The sequence below is a fragment of the Perognathus longimembris genome, chromosome 24 (assembly GCF_023159225.1).
Source record: "Perognathus longimembris pacificus isolate PPM17 chromosome 24, ASM2315922v1, whole genome shotgun sequence".
In the NCBI taxonomy this organism is placed as follows: Eukaryota; Metazoa; Chordata; class Mammalia; order Rodentia; family Heteromyidae; genus Perognathus; species Perognathus longimembris.
In genome coordinates, this window is record NC_063184.1 from 6,807,581 (window position 1) to 6,832,991 (window position 25,411).

Here is a 25,411-nt window from a genome sequence, read left to right on the forward strand (position 1 = left end):
GAGCTCAGGACTTCATTGTTTAATGGGAGCATGTGTGTGGAGTGCTCACACTGGTGACAACGTGGGGTTGAGGGGAGGGGACTCTCATCTGGACCTTGTCTGTGGATGCTGGCATCTGTGAGAAGATCTGTTTCCTGTCTCATCTCCATGGATGGTGTGTGAGGCTCATCTGAGGACATGTGTCATTTGAATACTATGTTCCTCTTGTGATTCCCATCACCACCCCAGATAGGGACACAGATTCTGACCTCTGTTGTGAGGTGAAAAACTCTGTACAAATGTGCATAGCTCCACTTCTTTCAGACCATTCATTTTACTTATTCTATGAGAGGTCTTGCTTCCTTGTTCATTTTATTTTATTTTTCCCCTGGAATGCCTAATTAATTTGTATTGGTTTATTTTGTTGTTGTTGTTGTTGTTGTTGTTTGGGGTTTTTTTGGCCAGTCCTGGGCCGTGAACATAGGACCTGAGCACTGTCCCTGGCTTCTTTTTTGCTCAAGGCTAGCACTCTGCCACTTGAGCCACAGCGCCACTTCTGGCCATTTTCTGTATATGTGGTGCTGAGGAATCGAACCCAGGGACTCATGTATACGAGGCAAGCGCTCTTGCCACTAGGCCATATTCCCAGCCCCTTGTATTGGTTTATTTACAACAAAGAAAAGCACAAGCTCTTAAGAAATTCTGACCAAGACATTAAAACAAGTATTTTTAGGATTATGAAAGTTTTGCAAGTAATGTTTAAGCCAGAATTTCCTCTTATATCTTATTGAGAAGGAAGCTACACAGTATAAAGGGAATCCACAAATGAGACACCTGGGTTAAGACCTTAAACTTCTGTAAGACAGGGAGTTGCCTCTCTGGAGACCTGCTTTTCTTCTATGGTGTAAATGTCATAACCAATCAAGCCTATCAATTGTTCCAGAAGCCTGATTACAGTATTTTGATTTTGTTTCAAATTTTTTCTACTAAAGTTCAGATCATCAATAACTTTCTCTGTATTTTTTATTAATTTTTTTCTTCCATTCAAATTTTACATTTGGTGACAATAAATTCTCAATAATTGAAATCACTTAGCTCTGCAGTGAAGTGCCCTTTAACATATATTACTCTTGTTCACTGTTCAATGTTTTAACTTGAACATATTGTTTCATAGCCCCAAATTATAGTGGTTAGTTTCACAGCAGCAATCATACAGACTTGACTATTCAAAAATTAATCTCCTTGATTATTTTCTGCAGGATATGTAACATGTATTCAGTAAGTCTCAATGTTGCAAATGGTTACCATGAGATTTTCACCTGTCATTAAGCCATGAACATTTTCCATTTCCTTAGTAAGTACATAAGTACTCAAACATTTCTTAAATATATAATACATGTAAATTATTTAAGTGGAATTGTAAATACTTAAATATATATATTAAATATACTAAACATTGGTATACATTAAATACTTAAATATTTATTTAGGTAATACTTTAAAATAATAAGCAGCCACAAACTCTACTCCCTTCATGTATCTATTTGTAGAGAAAATGTCTCAAGAGATGTAAGGGATAAAGGGTGGGGGCAACTAGTGCTTCAAGAAAAGAAAATACCTGTCATTATTCCACAGATAGCATATGGTCTGTTATCACTTCCTTTACCCCTTGCAGTGAACATACATTTGGCAAAGCTGCCCTAGAGAAAGGAGGACTCAAGGCTGGTGGATAGAAGTGGAGGACGTGTCGTGGCAATACTGCTTGAGTGTGGATTCCTGTGGCTCTACCGAAACAGCATTGCAAAACAGCGAACGCCACCTGTCCTGTAACCTTAACAGTTCAGCTTATATTCCTCTCTGCAGTTTTCACCTGCATGAACTCTCAGCTTGGCTATGGGACTCTTCACTGTGGCCAAAGTGGCAAGAACAGAGCAGAAGCCAGAAGCCCAGTTGTCCACACCAGTTTCATGCAAAAAGGATGAGACGCTAAGTGGAACATGTACAACCAACCAGAGCCAGACAAGTCAGCTCCATTCCAGGGGCCACCCATGCAGCCCAGGAGGCATACCAGTGATCAAGAACAAGAGCCCAGCTGAGCCTCTACCAAAGTGAAAAAATGGGTGATAACACGGTTTGCCAAAACATGAACTATGGAGTAATTTTATTATATCAACAAGTATATGAGTACAAAAAGCTACTATACTACAGGGAAGAGACGGAAGTGGCAAGGCTGTGGGATATGGAGAGAGGGGAGGAGAAATGGGGAAGTTCAAATACAGTTTGTTGGGCTTCACAGAGGCTCATTCAGACAGGGTTTCCTTGTCAATGTCTAAAAAGAAAGAATATCAACAAAAATTACTCTTGATATAAATCGTCTCAACTTCTAGCATCATCTCACATGCTCATAAGTCAAAGGAGCTTCTAAAGCCATCCTCAAATCAATAAGGAAATTGGGTGAAAACAAGAAAGGGCAATGACAGATTGGTACATGAGCTACAAGTCTTCCGGCTCTGCATCAGAGCTAGGGTAGAGAGGTGAATTACTGAATGGGAGCTAGGAGATCAGCTGGTTTGGATAATGAGAGATGGATTTTTCTGAGGAATCCATACTATGGTCTTTCTGTTTGTAAAGTTATTTTACATGACTCATCTTATGTATCTCATTCATGAATCCTCAGATTCGGACAGAATCTGGTTTGAAGTTTAGATTTGAAGAAAGTTAGTGTGAGATTGCAGGACAGCGTTTTGAAAACAGAGACTTCCTGTCATGGTTTTGGTTTCCTGAGAGGCTAATGACCTGTGTGGCTAGCCTTGAGCAGAGCAGGAGGTGGGGCCCTGGCCTGCACCCTTACCCTCAGGAAAGAAGCTTCTGCATCTGCCATGGCGTAAAGCTTCTCCCAAGCCTGCTCAGCCTCCCTGCTTGTCCTCCCCAAGGGATGTTCAACTGTTAATTTCAATTGCTGCTGCTTTTTGAGGCCACTTCACATCACCACAGTTCCTGAGGAACTACCAGCCCACAGGGAAGTCCTTACTAAAGATTTGGGCAGTGTTCTCAATCAAAAACTGCACCAGCGCCACCTGCAACACAAAAAGGGACACAGAGTTCTCCTGTCATTTGGCAGTTATCAGTCCTCTAAGAGATATGACTGTTAGAGCAAATTGGCAGAGGATTGAGGAATGGGGAAAGAACCTTGGAATTTATATTAAATATTATCTATGAACTACTTTTGTCAAAGACACAACTGAGAGGCTCTGCAGGGTGTTTACAGGCCAGAAAACAAAGGAACAGACTAGAAGTCCAGAGAGTTATTTTGCTTAACTGTCAAATTCTTTTAAAATCCATAATTATTTCCTCCAAATAATGTCATTGGTCTATCACCAAATATTATGTTTGGCATAATGGAATGTACACTAATATTTGAGATAAAAGAAAATGATTGAATAGATACAACTTATGAAATTCACTTGTACAGTGCAGTGCCTTACACTGGGAAAGCTAGTGTGTGGAGCAATGGTGAGGGTAGAAGCCTAGAGAGGATCTCTCTCTCTCTCTGTCTCTCTCTGTCTCTCTGTCTCTCTCTGTCTCTCTGTCTCTCTCTGTCTCTCTCTGTGTCTCTCTGTCTCTCTCTGTCTCTCTCTCTCTCCCTCCCTTCTTCTCTCCCTCTCTCCCTCTCTCTCATGAAGCTGCAAACCCTGCTCCATACTTCTGGGCCCCAACCCTGTGACAGGGGAGCCTGCCCAACACCTGGGGTCTCATCTGGCCTCCGTTGTCTATGGAGATGATGTAGAATATTTCACTAATTTCTCCTTCCTGTAGTGAATGAGAAATATGCCATAGTTTAAAGTTTAAGTTTCGACTCCGTGGTTCATGTTTTAAGCCTCTACCTATTAGGAAGTGTCTGGACAGGAGCTGAGCTCAGGGCAGGATCTCATCCCCTGTGCAGAGAAAGATACTGGCTTTAAATCTTTCCCAAGATACAGATCCCCAATGGTAGGAAGAGAGCTGATCTTTAGTGGTTGAATTGCCAAGCTGCAGGTCATTTTCACCTTTGTCATTCTCCTTTTTTCTCTAGGGTTTGGTCAGCCTGGACTCCTCTATACTGCTATAAAGAGAAAGGGCCACACTGCTGCTTTCTTCTTGCTGCACATCTTAGTAAACCTCACCAGAAATAGGGTGAACCCCCTTTTTCTCCCCAGGCCTGCAGTTCATTGTATCTTACATCCTGGGCTGTGCAGCATGTCCTAGCTTTCCAGATCCAACCAGCACCTCCTCTTCTCAGGCTGAAGCTACCAGAGGCCATTACCTTTCTCATGAGTTCAATATCAAATCCTGGGCTGGCATCAGGAGGCGGGGCCATCAGGCTGCTGGCTGTGCAGACAGCGAGGTTGTATGAGGTCCTCAGGTTGAGGTAGGAATTCTGGTGGATTTGGCTCAACATTGCAAACAGATGTTTCAGCCGCATTTGGTTGGCTCTGGGCAGCATTTCTAAAAGACTGAACACAGAAGAACAGATATTATGAAATAACTGTGTGGGAGGCTATAAATTGTACAGAGTACATTTTCTGTGCCTTTGGCTCAACCAATTGAAATTAGAGAAGGCAGAGATATACTTTAAATTCTGACATAATATGTTTCCTTGGGATGACTATAGTACATTTTCACTTGGTGAAGATTTATTGAAATCAAATTCAACAGTATCCTTTAAAAAAATCTCTGTAGTGTTTCATATTGTATTCAACCAAAACCTTTGTAACAAATTTAAATATCTAAATCATTTTTATATAGAAATTCTATACTGTGTTTTGAGAGATTTAGTCAATTGTTTGACAAAGCTGAAATCACACTGTTGATAGATTTTCAAGTGAATATAATCTGCTGTCTGTGAGTGGCATCTTTCCTTATGTGTACATGGTAATGATGCCCTGAAAATAACAGTATGGAGAAAACAATCATTTACAAGCCATTTTATATAGTACAAAAAGCTGTAGGTGTAAAGTCCACCAGTGCGTGTGACCAAATGAAATCTTTTACCCCACTCACCACTATTCTAGAATCAAAAATGACCTCTCATCTGTACCACCTCTCTTTTCTCAGAGGGTACAGTGTTAAGTCCTGCCCAGAGCAGACTTATTCCCTGCACCCTACCTTCTGGCCGCAGTCATCTTCTCCTCTTCATTGTCTTTATTCATGATCCCAAGCCATGTCTCATACTGGGGAAAGGAAAACACACTGCCTTCCACATTGCGAAGAAAATCCTTCCAAAGACAAAAGAAGGATCACTCTGATGCAACAAATATAACACTTCTATGGAAGAAATGGGTTTAGTCTCTGAGGGCTGTGTCCTGTGTTACACAGACCTGGGTTCAAACTCACTTCCCACCTGAGACAGGTACCTGGAGTTTCTCCTCCTGAACCTGACAGCAGAGAAGTACAGTGTGGCAATGGAGGGAGTGAAGACCCACCTCGTCCTCTATGTGAACATCTCTGTTTGTCATGGAGATGCTATTCTAAAGCACAAAGTTGGATGTGCAGTGCTTCTAAATCCTATTGCTGAGCAGAGGCAGGCCCACACAATTCACCTGTTCCTTTGGAAGCAGCATGATTAAATGAGCAATTAGTTGTTCTATTCAACAAAATACTCCTATACACATCATAAAAGAGGACTAGGTTTTATTGTCTGAGCTATCTCTGTGTCTAGGGTTAAAACTCTAATATAAAAAATTTCAATATTCCTAGATGCCTGAAATATCTAATCTTAATCAGGTGGATAGCAGCGTGTTATCTTTCTTTTTCAACCACAAAGCATAGTGACACCTAACTCCTTGCTGTCACCAAATGAAACAATCAGAATTTAGATGTTGCCAATTTTGAACCTCTGAATTTCAGTGTTAAGGGACTTGAAAATTAAGCTTCCATCCTGACAGTCTAGAAATGAGAAGCTGTCATTTTGTATGCCTGATTACCAATTCCTGGTACCTTAACATGTGCCCCTGGGAAAGGCCATAGGGCGTTTGCTCTTAGATTTACTGTCTAGAAACAGCAAAATGGTACATCAACGGTGGTGATCATATATGTTCATCTCCAGGCTGGGTTAGCAGAACTCTGCAGCATTTGTCTTGGTATCATCAAGAGCAAGACTGGAGAAGCTGAGATGCACAAGTCTGCCTCTTGCTGGTAAGTGACAGTTTCAAGTGTGCAATACCCCATTCTTTCCTTCCTCCCATGCCTACAAATACATTATACATTACTATTGTCCTGGCACCGCACAGGCCGAGACAATTGTGAGTCATGATGGATGTCTAGTCAAACACTTAAGGTACATAAAAAAGACCTAGTGCAATTGAAATGATAACCGTCCTTAGTCATTATCACATGATTTTCTGCAGTGGTGTTCACAAGCAGCAATACACATTTTTATATTATTTCACAAGTGTGCTTTTGCCTTCTAGAAACATAGAGATGCTTGTGATCTGCGCATATCATCTCAAACCCAGTGTACATTTGTAAATCTCAGGTGAATATTTAGCAGGATCAGCTGTATTTGGACTGCACTATCTATGTTAAAAATCACATTAATAATTGGAAGAATGGGGACAGAGACATTTTTCTTTAACTATAATTGCAGGATATGAGGGAAGAAGGGAAAATAGAATCAAAGTCCTCAGGGGTGAAATCCTGGGAGAAGACAAGCATCTGACCATCAAATCCCAGCTTTCCTATAGGGGCATTGGAGGTGGGGCAGGACACCAGCTCAGCCATGGAGGGCCTGGTCCATCAGGAATGGATTCATTGTGAGCCATCAGTTTGTTTGTCAAAGGAAGCATCAAAAACTATGTCATAACATTCACAACTTCTTTCTGAATGTGCATCCACTCAGCCTTCACTGAAGACTAGTGCAGGGTGCTTGTTGCATGAATACTCAGTCCTGTCTGAGTGGATATTTTCACTGCCATTGTTATTTTAATTGATAAAATAAATAATATCACTGATTGGTCATTATTTGATGGGTTTTCAGGTCAGAAGATGGGAGAAATGGAAATACGAAGACAAAGTAAACATACAGAACACATAGTCAGTTTTTTAAAACAATTTTGTTTTGTCACGTGTCTTTTCATTTTGCAGATTCTGGGATTTTTTTTTTGCATTTTTGATTCTTCTAAAGGTGAGGTACAGAGGTTGCAGTTACATAAGTCAAATAGCAAGTACATTTCTGTTCCAACATGTGACTCCTTCCTTTGCTGTCTTCCAGAATGTCCCTCCTGTTCCCACCCACAATGCTTAGTTCATTTTGAACACAGTTCCTAGTGAGGAAAACTGCTGCATTTGTTCAGCCTATGTCCCTCCACTTCTGTTCTACCCCCTTATTCAGAAAAAAATTGAAAAATGAACAAACAAGTGAAAAAAAATTTAAAAAGGAAAGGAAACCAAGCCTTTGGCTTGCATTTCCTGGAATTCATTTCAATAAATATTATTTAATACCTTCAGATGCACATAGCTGTTGTGTCTTTGTGATCCTCTCCTAAGAAAATCTTCCTTTGTTCTTACTCTGTGAATACCTAGAGGACTTATAATTGATTATATGGCAGGAAACAACCCAGATGCTCCTCAGAAGACAAACAGATCAAGAAAATGTGGTACATATACACAATGGAATTCTACTCATCCATCAGACAGACTGAACCATTTGTAAGGAAATGAAAAGATGTGGGAAAAGTTATATTAAGCAAATTATGCCAGACCCTCAAAATATAGTTTGCATGGTTTCCCTCATTTGTAGTAACCAGAATGTGCCTGTGAATCTACAAATACACACACTGGAAGGTAAAAACAGAAATGATTTCCATGATGTGCTGCTCCTCATTGTGCTTGGGTGAGGTTGGTGCTGACAATGTGGTCGCATGGCCTCAGAGTGAGGCTGCACCCATGGAGCACTCTGGCCATGTCCTACCTTTAACACGGAAGCCATCACAAGCACAGACTCCTCATGCAGGTACACTGGAGCTCCGCAGATGAGTCTCTCTTTGAGGGCTCTGTAGGCTTTGGCGCTGCCTGACTCTCTGAAGATGCCCTCTGTGAGCAGCACCTCCTGACTAATGAAGGTAATCATGTCCTGTGTGGAATGAGAAGAGAGGAAGCCTGGGTCCTTCCTGTGCCCCAGCCCCAAGCACCACTGCAAACCTCTTGAAATTAGAGGCCAGAATGTGCAGGGCTCCCGAGCTCGAGTCAGGTAGGTTCATTTCCATTGTGTTTTGTTGTTTGAAATATATTCCATTCCCATTTGTTTATTCTAGGGTCACACTCAGAAACCCCTGAACACTGGATGCGATTTGTCCTTGTTGTCAATTGACTATTAGACCTCCAACACTGTTCTATCCCCTACTAGCTCAGCCCACATCCCTCATGAGGCTCTCTCATGGCTTCCTTCTCTCTTCTCCTTCATTTACTTCCACATTCCTACTTTTTGTAGTTCCTAGATTGGTCACATGAGACTGCTCCATGAACATTCCTTAATTACATTCCTTTCTCAACAGCCTTGATTTCTTTGGTTTTATTTTCACAGCCCTGATAGCAGAGGGGAAGACAGTGCCAGGCACTGGCAGTATGAACCTGGTGGGGTCTTCTCTAGTTCCCTCCTTTCCTTCTCACTTCCTTCCCTCTGGTCTTCCCCTCTCATTGCTTCCCTTGGGCCCTCCCTCCCTCCTTTCCCTCTTTCCTTCCCTTCCCCCTCCTCCTTCCTTTCTTTTCCTTTGCTTTCCTTTCTCCTTTCCTTTCCTTTCCCTTTCCCTTTCTCTTTCTCTTTCCTTCCATTTCCTTTACCCTTTGCCCTTTCCCTTTTTGTTCTTCCCTTTAATTTCTTTTCCCCTTTATCTCTTTTCCCCTTCCCTTCCCTTTCTCCTTTCCTTTCCTTATCTCTCTTTTCCACATGGATATTTAAACTTGTATTTGGTAGAGAGTTTTCTGCCTCCAGAGATAAACCCCTAACCTTTTCTTTGAGGAATATTTAGGAAAGAGAGTCTAGTGGCCTTTTTTGGTCTGGATTGCCCTAAAACAGCCATCATTCAGATCTTGGTCTCATGACAAGCTGTGATTAAAGACAGGCACTGATTGTTGGGTGAGATGACTATTTTTAAATTTCCATTATTAGTCCACATGTGAGATCAGGGAATTTAATTTGATGCTCTTTATTATTATTAAAGATCAACACATTCCAGAGGTCAAATCTTGCTCAAATGACTAAAATCCATGCTAAACTGTCTCCAATATGTTTGGAATTAGAAGACTGAGCAGTGTTTGATGAAGTCTATTGTTGGGGTCCATCTTCCCCCCTAGATGGAAGGGGCCTGATGCACCTCCCCCAGCTGGGGAATGCGGCCTTTCCATCCTCTATACATTGGAATCCGGAGAAACCGGTCCGATAAGAGACCCCCGACTTAGCTGGCAGCCAGCCTGGCGCCTACCAGCCCCGCCCTGGTTTGGCGCACTCAGAGTGACGTAGCCCCTTGGAGGTCAAGTGACCAGCCCCTTGGAGGTCACCTGACAGCTCGTGGCCTATGGGAATCCTGGCCAACCCCCTTCCCCGGATCATCTACCCTTGTCCCTTTCTCAATAAAGTTAGTTCACTCTCAGAAGCTGACCCGTGGTCTATGTCCGTAGCTCCCAGAGTAGGATAGCGGTCACATTGCCACGCGGGTCGCGCGCAGCCAGGACGGAGACACCCCCACGTCTCACCCCGACAGACCTGCAGGCCGAGGGTGGGGGAAGAAGACGATGCAAGGGTAATAAGAGAGAAAATAAGCATTTGAGCCGGAGCAGAGAAAGCAGTCCCCACAGTCTATGAAGGAAATATGACACCTGGGCAGGGTGGAAATAAGCTGGAAGAGGAACATGAGGGAGGTGGACCCAGAGTTCACATCCACAGAGCCAAGATGGAGGCATGCTGCATGCTGTGTTCCATACTGAGGAGAACATTTTCTTCTTGTGCTTCACTTAAGGATTTGTACATTGTAGCTTGTTTATGCCTTGAAGTGATAATAACAAAGCCCCTGAACCCAAACTCAGACTGGTCTGATGCTTTGCTGAACTGGACCTGGGGCTCTGTGAGAACCCTCCACCCCTCCCTCCACACTTAGCAGTTTCCTCTCCTCAGGAGGCCACAGAGACCAAACTGGGACCTGCCAGAATAGGGGAGTGCACTTTGCCATTCTTACAAGCAGCCTCCAGTGGAGCCCCAAAGAGCAGGCCTGTCTGTGGAGGTAAAGATTTCACAGGTGGCTTCTCCTTAGCTGTGCTGGACCGCCGCCCAAAAAGCCAATTGAGGAAAGATCTTCCCCTGCTTTCTTTCTTCTGTTCTGAATCTAAAGAAGCAACAGGTTTGAAACGATCAGTTTAATTTCCTAGTGCCTGAATTTGTGTGTCAGATGTTTCACATTGTGTAATTGCTCAATGCTTTACTATTGATAGGGTCTCTTCCCATATCAGTAGACTGTTAGTTCCACTTAGGGGCCTGAGCAGACTCAGCTTATCTTTCTGATTAGTGTGACCAGCTTCCTTGCACCATGGGAGGTTTAACATCTACCAAGTTCCTGAACTGAAGTATGATTCCCAGGTTTATCTTTCCCTACTAAAAGAAAAAACTATGGGTGAATGTGTATTCTCTTCTCTCTTTTGGTTGCTCAATGTAGATAGTGATCTCAGAAGCCTGGTTGCTGTCCCTGAGTTTTCTTGCTCAAGGCTAGCTTTCTATCATTTGAGTCCCAGTTCTTTCTGGATATTTAAAGACAAGGGTCTCATGACTTCCCTGCACAAGCTAACTTTAGAACAAGAGCTAAGACATCAGCATCCAGAGTGGCTTGGATTACAGCTTGAGCCTTAGGTGCTCTGCTTACATTTTCAATAAGTTATGCTTACATATTAAAAAGAACACAGAGGCAGACATTTGTGGAGAAAATAGAATGAGTCTCACATCAGAAGTGAGGTACAAACTGGAAGGCCCTGGGGAATGGCAGAGGACTCATTGTTAGTTTGCTGGTAATGGGCCGGCTGCCTTGGCTTCAGAATGAACTGGACTCCCATGTCCAGAGACCCCTGCCCCAGGACAGGATCCTGGAGAGTGTGAGTTCCATGTGGTCTTGGTCTTCCTGGCAGGAATGCAGTGACTTCAAGGTGACTCATTTTAATCCCATAGGGATTTTCATGCCCTATGGTGAGAAAATCAGCAGGGGGCTTTCACTGGCATGTGAGCCAAGATACAACAAAGAATTTCCAATCAACTTCGTGACAATAAAATCACTTTTGCATATCAAGGAATCTCTATTTTATATGAAGTTTATATTTATTGTCCTTAAGTAATTGTGCAAAGGAGCTACAATTCAACAAGTCAGTTTAGAAATATGAGGCATCTTGGTCAAAGTCACCCTAAAATGCCCTATTTCTTCAAGTAAAAAAATTAACAACCTATTTTTCACCTCAAACAAACTAAAATTTGGAAAATGAAGAGTTGATCCCAGGAATTGTCAATAGAACAAGTGTCTGGCAATCACTTATTAATTTACACTTCAACAGGACAAGACATTTGTACTTTTTGTATATTAAGCATAAGACAAAAAAATCAGTATTTCAGATTGACAGTAACTCTGAACCTGTTCTCTCCCATTTTACATTTTCCTTGACATTTACCAAGGAGGGCAAACGGGGCTTCTCCATTTCTGGAATTGTACCAAAGCTGGTAATCACTCTCAGAGCCCTGGGGAGAGAAGGACTGAGTGTCACACAAAGCCTCTCACAGTGGACACATGAAGGAAACATCTCCTCAGCACAGCTGAGCTTCTAACAAGGGATACAGGTGGTGTCTCCTGATGGACCATGCTCGTAGACCCACAGTGAACACATCCCTCACTTTCTGAGGAACCCAGGGACTGAGAATCACATTCCCAGCTCTCACTGAGGGATGAACTGTAATGCAGGACTCCTGTGTGGATCCAACATTCTGCAGAATCTTTAGAGGTTGTCAACATGCTTCTTCTTGTGTTCCTCTCCATTATCCTGTTGACCAGACTCTGAGACACCCACCAAGACTAAGCCTGAGCAAGGTCCAATGTGGCAGGTATTGTTAGCTCTGCCACGTACAGGTCTTTTAGGTAAGGCAGATTGAAGCCACCTGCTGGTTTTCATTCTGAGGAGCTCTACTTGTTGAGAGGAGATTAGAGTTTAGAACCTAGAAAATATGCCAGTGCAGAAAATGACGATCCTAGCAGCATTTTTACTTGATCTGATTGGAAATCACACTTGGAACAAGATAAAGCTATAAATTTGTTCCTGAATTACCATGAAGTGATAAAGTGAATATATTCTATACATTGAGTTTTGGGGGGAAAGTAGAAGAATCGCATTTCATTCCTGATTTCAAGTCCTGGACTACAAAGACATACTTTACACAAAATCAAATCCAATTGCATTTTTATTCAAAAGACCAAATGATCTAATTTCTTCAAAGGCAGACATGGGAACAATTTTGTTTGAATCCTTCCAACAAGGCATAGCTTTGACACCAAATAACTGCAGTTCTTCACTAAATAAAAACCTTTTTGATTTGACTGAATACTTTCTAAAATTGAAAAATAATCACAGGAGTGGTAAAAAATCAATATCATAATTTATAATCTCTACCCGTTAAAACAGTAGGTTTCTTCCAGGAGAACACCCATATGCCTTATTCAGACAACACCCATACGCTACACATATAGCATAGGAATCATTATCAAGAGATGTTTTTATACCTCATGCAGATAAATTCAGCTTGGTGAAAAATTATTATGAAATAGTACTACAATAGAAAGTTTAGAGTTATACCAAATCTGGTAGTCCTGAGTTTTTAAGAGACTGGAATATAACACTTAGATTTAAATGCAAGTTATACCAAAGACTTTACATACTCAGAACAAAATCATATACAAAGCCATACTACCAAAATACTTCTTTCATTTTCTATTGATCAGAAGGTTCAATAAAATCCTTAGTTATCTGCTCAAGTATTCTATCAAAAACACTGTAACAACATTTATAAGCTCATCCAAAGCTCATCCAAAGGCGTAGACACTGAAGTATAAAACAAGATGAAAGCCAGCTTCAAGTGGCTCACACCTGTCATCCTTGCTACTTAGGTGTCTGAAACCCAAAGATTTGTTGATCCAAGCTGGCCCAGGCAGGAAAGTCCTCAAGAGACTATGTTCAATGAGCCATTCAAATGTGCACTGAATGAAGAAGGTGGTTGAGCTTTAACTGAACAAGCATGAAGCCTTGAGTTCAAATGAGCTTCCAATTAAATAAAATTTTAAAATGAATGAATAGGAATCAGGTGAAATGGGGGTACACACATATGCCCCCAAGTCATCTGTGGTCTGATCCACAATGTGTGACTTCCCCTTCAGGGTACTGGAGGCAGTGCCTGCAGTGACATCATCAAAGCAATCTTCCAGGCCAGACTTCAGGAGGTTCTTCACCACGTTAGGACTGAGTTTCCACTGATAATCAGAGTAAATAGGTATGAGAAAAGAGAAAACAGAAAGGAGAGAAAAAACCTGTCCAAAAAGGAACAGTAGACCGTAATGCAATCCTGTGGCTTGAACTTCAGTGCTCAGGGCCAGCACTGTACCACGTGAGCCCCAGCTCCGCTTCCAGTTTCCATGATGAATTGAGATTTCAGTTTTCTGGATTTTCTACCCAGGCTGGCTTCCAAAATCCATCTTCAGATCTCAGCCTCCTGAGTAGCTATGATGACAGGCATGAGCCACAGGAGCCTGTTCTGAACCTTACTTACTCAGATTCTTACACATTTCATCACAGATAAACTTTACACACAATGTTAGATGTTCTAAAATTATGTCCCAACTTGCTTGTGCTTTTACTTTCAGAAGGCATAAAATTAAGAATGAGATAGTATCCATATACAGACTCCTCTAATGCCCAACTACCTTCAGCTTCTGAAAGTTGAGCAAGGAGGAGAAAATATGGCATCAGTATATAATTATTAGCAACCTCATGATAGTAGTACACCTGTACACACATAAGCATAAATATATCCATACTAATCTGCAAAGGGCCGTTGTGTTCTAAGTTAACACTAGCCTACAGGAGACTTACACTTATTCCTAGGCTCGACAGTGACTTGCTGATAACATCCTTTACTGTGTCTGTGTTTGTTGCTGTTATGGTTATTGGCTATAAAAGACACATGGAAATATAAAGTAAGAACTTAAATAGTATAATTGTATAATTCTTTCCAAATTTTATCCTTATTCCTCAAGCAAAACTTGCTTCCAGGTATTTAGAGAGCAAAACCCATGTAGAGCACAAAGCTTTGAGGCAAACTGTTTGTTTCTATAACATGAATCCAAAAGAAAGCATTTCAGACATGCCAAAACAAGCCCACAGGGCTGAAAGCTGAATGGTGGAGGAATAAACACTGGAGAACACGCAGAACAAAACGTACCAGGATATCTTTAAAACAGTGAGAGGAAAAGAAATAAAAATCCTGATATCCAGAGAAAATGTCAGTCATTAGTGAAGATGAAATGATAACGTTTTCAGATATGTGACAATCGCCCTGTGCTGGGGCCCGCAAGCATTGATGTAGAGACTTTAAACAGACTGAATACAGATCAGTAGGCAAACACTTGGGAAATGTAGACCGCGGAAAGGCTGATTCTATCAGATGTAGAGCTGGCATAACAAATTCCCTATCTCAGCCCTGTCACCACTGGAGTGAGTCAGGCAGAGGCAAGTCTGTGCTTCCCACGAGGGACTGTCCAGCTCCTCTCCCTCCAGCCATGAATCTGGAACTGCAAAGGGCTCAGGTCATTCCTCAGGACATTTACAAGCCACCAGTTAAGGACAGTTTTGTCCTTCTCCTTTCTCTTTTCAGTCTTATTTAATGCAACGTAGAGCCACTGTTCAGAACAGAATACCACAATAGGATCTGTTTTGTTCATCATTGTGAAGGCCTTACCACCACAATGTCAGCAAACAAATGTCACCCATATGGCAGGCAGATATTTATATTCTCAGAGCCAAAAAAGAGATGGGATAAACACATCCTGAGTCCTGAAAAGTGTACATCTCAGGTGAATCTAGGCCTGAAGTTCTTAATAAAAGTGAAGTTTCAAATGTTGGCATAATGGCTAAAGCAGTATTTGAATGTAGAGGGTTTTGTGCTGGCTCAGGAACTGCATGAAGAAAAATACAAAAACAAATATTTAGACATGATTACTCAGAAAATATTCTAGTGTCTTGCCTATACCTCAGAGAACAAATGACTAGTGTGTACATGTCCCTGGGTTAAAGTCGCAACCTCATGCACACACATAAACACACAGAATACATATATATGCATATATATGATGTATTTATATTTTGTGTAGCATAGTGTAATATGTGTATATACTTACATCGGTATGTGATAGATTTGCATTTACATAGATATGTGTTTACTCACATGCATTATGTATTCATGTATATGTGTATACACATGTATGTATGTATTTATATATAGTTGTATCTGCTAATATAAACATATGAATACATATATCATATGCATATGTATATATGAACACAATATATGTGTATGTATGCACATAGAGAGAATAGGTAAGTTTTACAAAGGGGCATCAGTATAGTTATAAAAATACTATTATGCTTAAGAAATATGAGCATTTTAAAATGAAGTATAGTGGTATTTGGAAAGGAACTTTAACTGTAGAGTTCATGTATGCTGATATTGCCCTAGAGAAAGTTATAGAGAAAATATATATTAAAAAATTAGTAAAGTGTTTCCAAATAAGAAATAAAATGTGACAGTTGTGTGTTCAACAAGAAATTTACCTTCTAAGTTTATACATGGTAGCTAAGCTACATGAAGAAAATTTATATTATATAGTATATATCCACTTAAATATAAAATACACAAAAATGTTTACATGATAATGTAGTACATTTGTTTGCATGGTTTTCCTGTTTTCTGTTTGTTTGTTTTCTTCTTTTCACCTCATGGAGCTTGAACTAGGGCCTGGGCTGTGTTTCTGTACACTCTCATTCAAGGCAGCACTCTACCTCTTGAGCCACAAAACCACTTCCAGTTTTATATTTTTCTGCTTAATTGGAGGCAAGAGGCTCAAGGACTGTCCTTCCCAGGTAGCTTCATATTATGAGCCTCAGACCTCAGGTTCTTGTGTAGCTAAGATTACAGACCTGAGCCACCTACCTTCATACAGCATGTATTCCATTTTCAAAAGTTTTACTTCAGTTTACACTGCAGTGATCAAAATAAATAATACCCTAAAGGAGATTCAGACAGGAATGTTGGCAGTTGATTTTAAAGAAAAGAAAGCAATGATAAAATGAGTGAAATACTTGTTCCAAGTGGAAGAAAATTGTTAATATTAACATCAATTGCACAAACATACAGTGTAGCATTTATACATATAAATATACCTCACTGTCCTCCTCCCAGTGTTTTTAAAAAGTTTCCATGCCTTTGATAATTTATAAAATCTCTCTCCCTCTTCCAGCATCAGTAAGTCACTAGAAATTTCCTCTTGGTGTAAAAGCACTTACCAGGGCATTATTCTGCGCATCCTTGGTAAAGATGGAGTAGAATGCTGTCCTCAGCCTCTTCCTCTTTGGTGCGGGTGAAATGCCTGATCCATTCAATAATAATGCAGAGTAGTACAATTATTACCTACTAGCTTGCTTGCTTTGGAAAACAATAATACAGTTCATAATTTTTCAGTCTCTGTCTTGTAATTTGCAGCCATTCATGCATCAATTGTGTATTTAAGTAAATCTGGTCACACTGGTGGAAACCAGGAGAGGACCCAGGAGAGAACAGGTAGAGCTGGAGAGAGGCATTTGGGGTGGACACAGGGTGCACAGCACTGCTGTGTGGATGGAGGCCAAACATTCCCAGACTACTGAAAACCACAGCGGGTCTGAGCTGGCTCAGTAGAGAATGGGAATACAGACTGTGACCGTCGTGGGGCCGGAACTCAGGGTCTGTGCAGTGTTTCTGAGCTTTTGTGCTCCCGGCTATCTATGGCTCCACCACAGTTCTGCTTTCTTTACTGGTTAACTGGAGATAAGTGTCTCACAAAGTAGCCTGCTCAGGCATGCCTCAAACTGCAATCCTCAAGTCCCAGACTCCTGAGGAGGAATGATGACAGGATGGAACCACTAGCGCATGATAACCTACACATATTTTAAAGGAACTCTTAGCTCAAGTCTGTCACTTGAAGTGACAGAGCCGGTTAAGAAAAACTTAAGGGTTATAACCAAAAGTCTTAAAAAAAAAAAGTAAATGGAAGTTTTCTATAGCTTCAGTCAATCTAAAAAAACATGGGAGAGAACCTCACTAGGCACCAGTGGCTCAGGCCAGTAATTCTAGCTAATCAGGAGGCTGAAATCTAAGGATCCCGGTTCAAGGCTAGCCCAGGCAGGAATGTCCTTGCAACCCTTTTCTCCAACTAATCACAGAGAAAACATAAAGTAGCACTCTGATTCAAGTGGTAGAGCAATACTCTTGAACAAAAGGAGTCCAGAGACAGTGCCCAGGCCCAGAGTTCAAACGCCAGAACTGGCCAGTAAAAAGGAAAGGAAAGGAAAGAAAGAAAAAAAAAAAAAAAAGAGAGGGGAATCATTAGGATTACTGGTTTGCTAGACTTCATTCATTCACTAAGAAATGTAAAATTTAAATGTAAACACTTACATAATACCTTTGCAGCAAACAGGACCAAATTTCCTTTAGTATTGGAGAACTGCAATTTAAAATGCTAGACAATATTAAAGTACATTTTATATTCATGTTATATATATATCTAAGAACATTATTAGAGACAAGAATACTGTCAATCCATTGGCATCAAAGTGAATACAGGCAGAATTCGATCCTACTCGGAACTTCACTGTTGATGGACTCTGATTTATCCAGAGGCCTTACTGTGATGTGAAGTAGAGATTAAAGGAAGGAGAGTGGGCTCGGCATGGAAACGTTTGGTCGCCACTGTGGGACTCAAGCCAGCCCAGCACAGGCTAATCTCACAGCTGCGCTGCCTTCAGTCTCCACAGTGACAAACCCTGACATTGCTGCATATGCTATGCAAATATGAAATACTGTTACCCAGATTAAAACATGTGTAAGCAATTTGTCATTTTGATGGACCATTTTCCATTGAAGAATAAAGAACATCAACTTCCAATGAAAGCAAAGAATTATTTTTTGTAAACTTACAATGGTTTGCTGAAGTACAATAATTTACAAAGTATAATATAACATTATTTCCTAGGTGTCTTTCTCTACATTAATAGGTTAATAATTGAGATCAAACTAAGACATTAATGATGATTGCTGAAATTGGTATTTTAATTCAGCTTTGAATATCTCAAGTGTTTTAAAAATCATCCGGTAAGGATTTCCATTTAGGAAGTATTTACAAATCAGATAAATTTTATATGACATAAAGCTCACCATGAGTAACAGTAAATTTGCATTATGTCTCTATCTTCATACCTTGTGTCATTACAATTCTGTCTTCCAAAATCAATGAATTGCAAGCTTAGTCTACATTTCCCAACCCATTCTAACACAACCTCGCCTCGTACCATATTTTGCTTATCCTTGCACTACACTTTCACTTTACATCTCTATTCTGCCTATAGAAAACTAAGTTGCTATGAAAATAAAGGCTTAAATTTCTGTGTGGATGTATATTTATGTCTTTTGACAAGACAACAACACCAGTAGTGCTATCGTTGGAGCATAGGGCAACCAAATGTTTCTTTTCTAATGAATGAACAAGTATTTTCAAATGTAGGCTGCATTTTATATGGCAGTTAACAACATAATTTCCACATTTCAGTATTGTTAATAGTGAAAAATGTGTGTGTAAATGTGTTCAAGGAGAGTGGAGCACGCGAATGGCACCTAATCTGCCGACATATATACACGTAAGATGTTTGTTCAAGTTGATGGCCTTGAATTCAGGTCCTAGGCAATGTAACTAAGCTTTTGTGCTCATCTTGCACTGCATCTTGCACTGCAGAAACAGCTCCATCTCTGGCTTATTCGGTGCTTCATTGAAGATGAAAGTCTCATGGGCTTTCCTGCCTGGCTGGCTTCACACCATAAATCTCAATCTCAGCCTCCTGAGTAGCTAGGAGTAGAGGCATGAGCCATTGACACTTGAGTGTGCCCAGACTTCCTATTTCTGAGGCCAGCTTGTAGAAAAAAGCATAATTTGTATATAAAGAACCCATGTGAGTGCAAAGAATCTACACCTACCCTAGTGTGGGCAGGAGAGGGAATACAAGGTCACTAAAAAGGTAAAAATTAATAAAGCAGCCTCAAAACAATCAAAGGACAACACTTTTTATTTGCAAGAATTCTGGAGGTCTTTAGCCCACTTGTTGAGGGGCCTAATGGTTCTTTGAGGTTTTGTTTTGGAGGAATTTAATTTTTTAGTTCTGCAAATATTTTAGATATGAGGCCTTTGCCTATTGTATGGCCAGTAAAGATCTTTTCCCAATCTTTTGTCTTTCTCTTTATCTTGCAAGCTATGTCCTTTGCCCTGCAGAAGCTCTGCATTTTGGTGCATTCCCATTTGTCCAACCTTGCTTTGATTTGTAGCATTTCTGGGCCTTTATTAAGGAAGCTTCAAAGACTTCTCTGAAGAGGAAACAAGAATGGCCAAGACAAGAGACTTCTCTGATGAGGAAATGAGAATGGCCAAGAGACATATGAAAAAGTGCTCTACATCACTGGCCATAAAAGAAATGTAAATCAAAACAACATTGAGATTCCATCTCACCCCAGTAAGAATGTCCTATATCAAGAAAACTAACAATAACAGTTGTTGGAGGGGATGTGGCCAAAAGGGAACCCTACTTCATTGTTGGTGGGAATGTAAACTGGTTCAGCCACTCTGGCAAGCAGTTTGGAGATTCCTCAGAAGGCTAAATGTAGAACTCCCCTATGACCCAGCAACCCCACTTTTGGGTATCTATCCGAAAAACCACAAACAAAATCACAGTAAAGCCACCAGCACAACAATGTTCATCGCAGCGCAATTTGTCATAGCAAGAATCTTGAACCAACCCAGATGCCCCTCCGTAGACGAATGGATCAGGAAAATGTGGTACATATACACAATGGAATTTTATGCCTCTATCAGAAAGAATGACATTGCCCCATTTGTAAGGAAATGGAAGGACTTGGAAAAAATTATACTAAGTGAAGTGAGCCAGACCCAAAGAAACATGGACTCTATGGTCTCCCTTATTGGGAATAATTAGCACAGGTTTAGGCAAGTCACAGCAGAGGATCACAAGAGCCCAATAGCTATACCCTTATGATCACATAAGATGATGCTAAGTGAAATGAACTCCATTTTATGGAAATGATTGTTACATCACAGTTGTAACTACTTTCAACATCCCATGTGTATCTGTAGCTTCTACTATTGATGATGTTCTTGTATCACCTTCTTGTGATTGTATCTACACTATCTCTGTAATCTTATCTGAGTATATTGGAAACCGTGTATACTGGTATTAGAACTAGGAAATTGAAAGGGAATACCAAAATTGAGAGACACAGGGTAAAAAAAGAGAAACAACTACAAAAGCAATACTTGCAAAACTGTATGGTGTAAGTGAACTGAACACCTCAGGGGGGGAAAGGGTAAGGGGGAGAGGGGATGGGGATATGAGGGACAAGGTAACAAACAGTACAAGAAATGTATCCAGGGGGCTGGGGATATAGCCTAGTGGCAAGAGTGCCTGCCTCGGATACACGAGGCCCTAGGTTCGATTCTCCAGCACCACATATACAGAAAACGGCCAGAAGCGGCGCTGTGGCTCAGGTGGCAGAGTGCTAGCCTTGAGCGGGAAGAAGCCAGGGACAGTGCTCAGGCCCTGAGTCCAAGGCCCAGGACTGGCCAAAAAAAAAAAAAAAAAAAAAAAGAAAAAAAAAAGAAATGTATCCAATGCCTAACGTATGAAACTGTAACCTCTCTGTACATCAGTTTTATAATAAAAACTTTAAAAAAAAAAAAAAAGAAAGTTATCTGGCAAAAATCCTGGTTCCTGAAGGCACAAGAGATGTTCCTCAGGGCTGGGGATATAGCCTAGTGGCAAGAGTGCCTGCCTCGGTATACCCGAGGCCCTAGGTTCGATTCCCCAGCACCACATATACAGAAAACGGCCAGAAGCGGCGCTGTGGCTCAAATGGCAGAGTGCTAGCCTTGAGCGGGAAGAAGCCAGGGACAGTGCTTAGGCCCTGAGTCCAAGGCCCAGGACGGCCAAAAAAAAAGAGATGTTCCTCTAAGAACCCCACTTTGTATCACTGTAGAAAAAGAGGCAGATATAGCAGCATTTGCCGACTATAGACCAACCGGAGTAACTGACTTAAAACCACAAGTACCACCACCTGTCTCACCCCCCGGTTGCCAGTGTTCCTCCAACTCCTCAGCCATTAGCCCTTACACCCTCAGCCTCTCCTGCTGGGCTAGCTGCTCCTTCTGGAACAAAGGGAAGCATATTTGTTAGCCCTTTTGTAAAGAAGTTGGCAGCAGAAAAAGGGATTGACCTTTCACAAGTAAAAGGGATGGGACCAGAGGGCAGAATCATCATGAAGGACATCGACTCTTTTTTGCCTTCTGAAGCAGCAGCTGCTATGGCTCCCACAAGTCCAGGAGTGGCACCAGTCCCTATGGGGGGTCTACACAGATATCCCAATCAGCAACATTCGTCGAGTTATTGCACAGAGGTTAATGCAATTGAAGCAAACTATACCTCATTATTATCTTTCTATTGATGTAAATATGGGAGACGTTTTGTTGGAATGGAAAGAACTTAATAAGATCTTAGAAGGGAAAACCAAAATTTCTGTCAATGACTTCATCATAAAAGCTTCAGCTTTGGCATGTTTAAAAATTCCTGAAGCGGGCTGGGGATATAGCCTAGTGGCAAGAGTGCCTGCCTCGGATACACGAGGCCCTAGGTTTGATTCCCCAGCACCACATATACAGAAAACGGCCAGAAGCGGCGCTGTGGCTCAAGTGGCAGAGTGCTAGCCTTGAGCAGGAAGAAGCCAGGGACAGTGCTCAGGCCCTGAGTCCAAGGCCCAGGACTGGCCAAAAAAAAAAAAAAAAAAAAAAAAAAAAAAATTCCTGAAGCAAATTCTTCATGATGGACACAGTTATAAGACAAAATCATGTTGTTGATGTCAGTGTTCCAGTCAATACTCCTGTAGGCCTCATCACACCCATTGTGTTTAATGCACATGTAAAAGGACTGGAAACCATCGCTACTGATGTTGTTTCTCTAGAAACCAAAGCAAGAGAGGGTAAACTGCATCCACACGAGTTCCAGGGTGGAACTTTTACAATCTCCAATTTAGGAATGTTTGGAATTAAAAATTTCTCTGCCTTTATTAACCCACCTCTGTTGGGGACTCAGTTTTGGCCTTGGTGGGGGAAGGGCACCAAGAGCAAGATGCTGCCCTTCCCCCAGCCCTGGGACAGTGTGGGAGGGAGCCCCTCCCACCTTCCAGCCTCAACCAGAAAAGAAGCCCCCCCGCCCCTGGGGGGGGGGGGCGAACACGTGCGTGCCACCATGATAGGGATTGTCCAGCCCACAGGGGAGGTTTCATGACATCACCTGATGGGCAGTCTGGCTTGGCCAATGGCCCAAGTCCTTTCCTTCCCCACCATGACCACTATATAAGCCCCCCTCCCAAATTAAAGCCTTTGAGACTTACTGAACCATCAAAAAAAAAAAAAAAAGAATGGCCAAGACATATATGAAAAAGTGCTCTACATCACTGGCCATAAAATAATTGCAAATCAAAACAACATTGAGATTCCACCTCACACCAGTAAGAATGTCCTTTATCAAGAAAACTAACAATAACAAATGTTGGAGGGGGTGTGGCCAAAAAGGAACCCTACTTCATAGTTGGTGGGAATGTAAACTGGTTCGGCCACTCTGGAAAGTGGTATGGAGATTCCTCTGAAAGCTAAATATAGAGCTCCCCTATGACCCAGCAGCCCCACTTTGAGGCATCTACCCAAGAGACCACAAACAAGAACACACTAAAGCCACCAGCACAACAATGTTCATCACAGCACAATTTGTCATAGCTAAAATATGGAACCAACCCAGATGCCCCTCAGGAAAATGTGGTACATATACACAATGGAATTTATGCCTCTATCAGAAAGAATGACATTGCCCCATTCATAAGGAGATGGAAGAACTTGGAAAAAATTAAAAATTGAAGTGAGCCAGACACAAGGAAACATGGACTCTATGGTTTCCTCATAGGGAGTAATTAGCACAGGTTTAGGCTAGTCACACCAGAGGATCACAAGAGCCCACTAGCTATGCCCTTATGAATGCATAAGATGATGCTAAGTGAAATGAACCCTATGTTATGGAAACGAGTATTATATCACTTTGTAATTACTTTCAACATGCCATGTGAAAATGTAGCTTCTTTTGTTGATGATCCTCTTGTATCCCCTTCCTTCCTATGGTTGTCCCAGTCTATCACTATATCTCATCTGAGTACCCTGGATACTGTATATACTGGTATTAGAACAGGGAAGTGAAAGGGAATATCAAAACCGAGAGACAAAAGATAAAAAGACAAATGACTACAAAAGCAATACTTGCAAAACCATTTGGTTTAAACCAACTGAACAACTCATGGTGGGAGAGAAAAAGAGGGATAGGGGAGTGGGGAAAGAGGGAGGAGGTAACAAATAGTACAAGAAATGTACCTATGGCCTAATGTATGAAACTGTAAACCCTGTGGACAATAAATAAGTAATAAAAAAGAAAAAGAATTCTGGAGGCACTGGCGTGGTGTCCTGTGTATGCTGACCTCTATGGAGGGGGCCGTGTCCTTCTACAAGTCTCGGGTGTGAACACAGGGTCCTGGGGTCAGCCTTACCCAAAGATGGCCTTGAAGTTCTCCATGGGCTAACCCAAAGGAAAGGACCTTCTGGAATGATCATCACCCTCCTCCACGTTGTCCTCACATTCAGCTGTCCACATAGTATGCAGTGGGACCACATGTTTAGTCTTAAAATGTTTATTACACCTACAAAGAGCAACCGACATCACGTTCTTAGCTGACTTCTTGAGTGTGTCATGTTCAGAACTCTTTAGTCTCCCAGAATAATTTCTTTACTTGTATCATTTTGTACCCTGGACAAGACAGTACCTGTCTGTCCTGTTTTCAATAGTGTTGTTTTATCTGTGTTTGAGTTAATGCCTCTCTGTGTAGTGTAGACTGACCCTAACTCTGGTTCCCACATCAAAATCTATGTGCTTTGACTACAGGATGGGCTTCATGCCTGGTGGCAGTCTTCATTCTTGATCATATTCTCAAAAGCAACAAAACATAGCACTTTCATGAATGCATGGGAAACAAACAAGGAATCCAATCCTTTGCAAACACCAATGCAAAGAAAACAAAGCCCTGATGTCTAAAAGTAAGGGCTATGTAATTGTCATTTGCTAGTGAAAATGCATATGTGCCGAGCAAGAGAGTGTGCAGTGCATATGTACCTGGTATTGGACACAAGCAGTAAGTCACTGAACAAGAAGAGGTACTGCTTCTCCCTCTTGCTTCCTTTCTGCAACTGCACTGGGCTGTGGATGAGCAGCGTTCTGCTGGGGTCCCAAAGGGACACAGGTCTGTCCTGAGGAATTTCCTTCTCAGGTAGATGGCTTTCCTTCTGCGCAGAAAACACCACAGGCAGTCAATATTCAAATGGGAGACTGCTTCAGGCCAAAGTTTACTACTGACACCATTCCACAATGGATTCTATCAAATCCCCAAGCTTGACTTCATCAGTCATAAGCAGGAGGTTTTGTGGCCTCAGTTGAGAAAAAAGCAGAAGAGCTGGGTCATTGTGAAGGTGGATGTGGGACAGATTTAAGAATAAAGCCCTGGAGAAAGAAGGAGGCAGGAAGTGAATGCATCTATGAGAGGAGAGGAGGGGGAATCTTGTAGGAGAGTAGTGAACCAGGTTCAAGAATAGAGCAAGGTGAAGCACATGACTAATGGAAACTTGTTTTAACAGAACAGTCATTGATCAACTTGAAAAAAATGCTATGGAATGGTATGGATATCTGTGAAAAACTCATTCCCATTCAATTTTCTGCCAGCATGATACTAATTTAAATGGGCATTGTAAAATTTTGATTCCCATATTATCTATATCAATATTCAAAATTTTGAGAGAAAGTCAAGTTCAGAGAGAACTTCAAGTAAGGCAACACCAGTGATGTTGCTAAGACTTAGGTTGTACTTAGATTTATTGGCAGTAGTTCTACAGTGGTTCTACAGATCAAAGTATACTGAATCTTCTAAAAC

At 41.4% G+C, this 25,411-nt stretch overlaps 1 protein-coding gene and 1 pseudogene across 1 annotated transcript; one reads left to right on the forward strand and one right to left on the reverse strand.

The window, feature by feature from the left end:
* Window positions 1–3,654: 3,654 nt before the first annotated feature.
* On the reverse strand, window positions 3,655–8,086 carry LOC125341355 (rho GTPase-activating protein 20-like). Its single transcript, XM_048333362.1, has 4 exons — window positions 7,928–8,086; window positions 5,125–5,234; window positions 4,283–4,472; window positions 3,655–3,789 (listed from the first exon to the last, which is right to left on the reverse strand). Exons 1-4 carry the CDS (start codon window positions 8,084–8,086, stop codon window positions 3,655–3,657), a joined length of 594 nt encoding a protein of 197 aa, XP_048189319.1.
* A 2,924-nt stretch (window positions 8,087–11,010) lies between these two features.
* On the forward strand, window positions 11,011–22,461 carry LOC125341356 (annotated as a pseudogene).
* The last annotated feature ends 2,950 nt before the right edge of the window (window positions 22,462–25,411 follow it).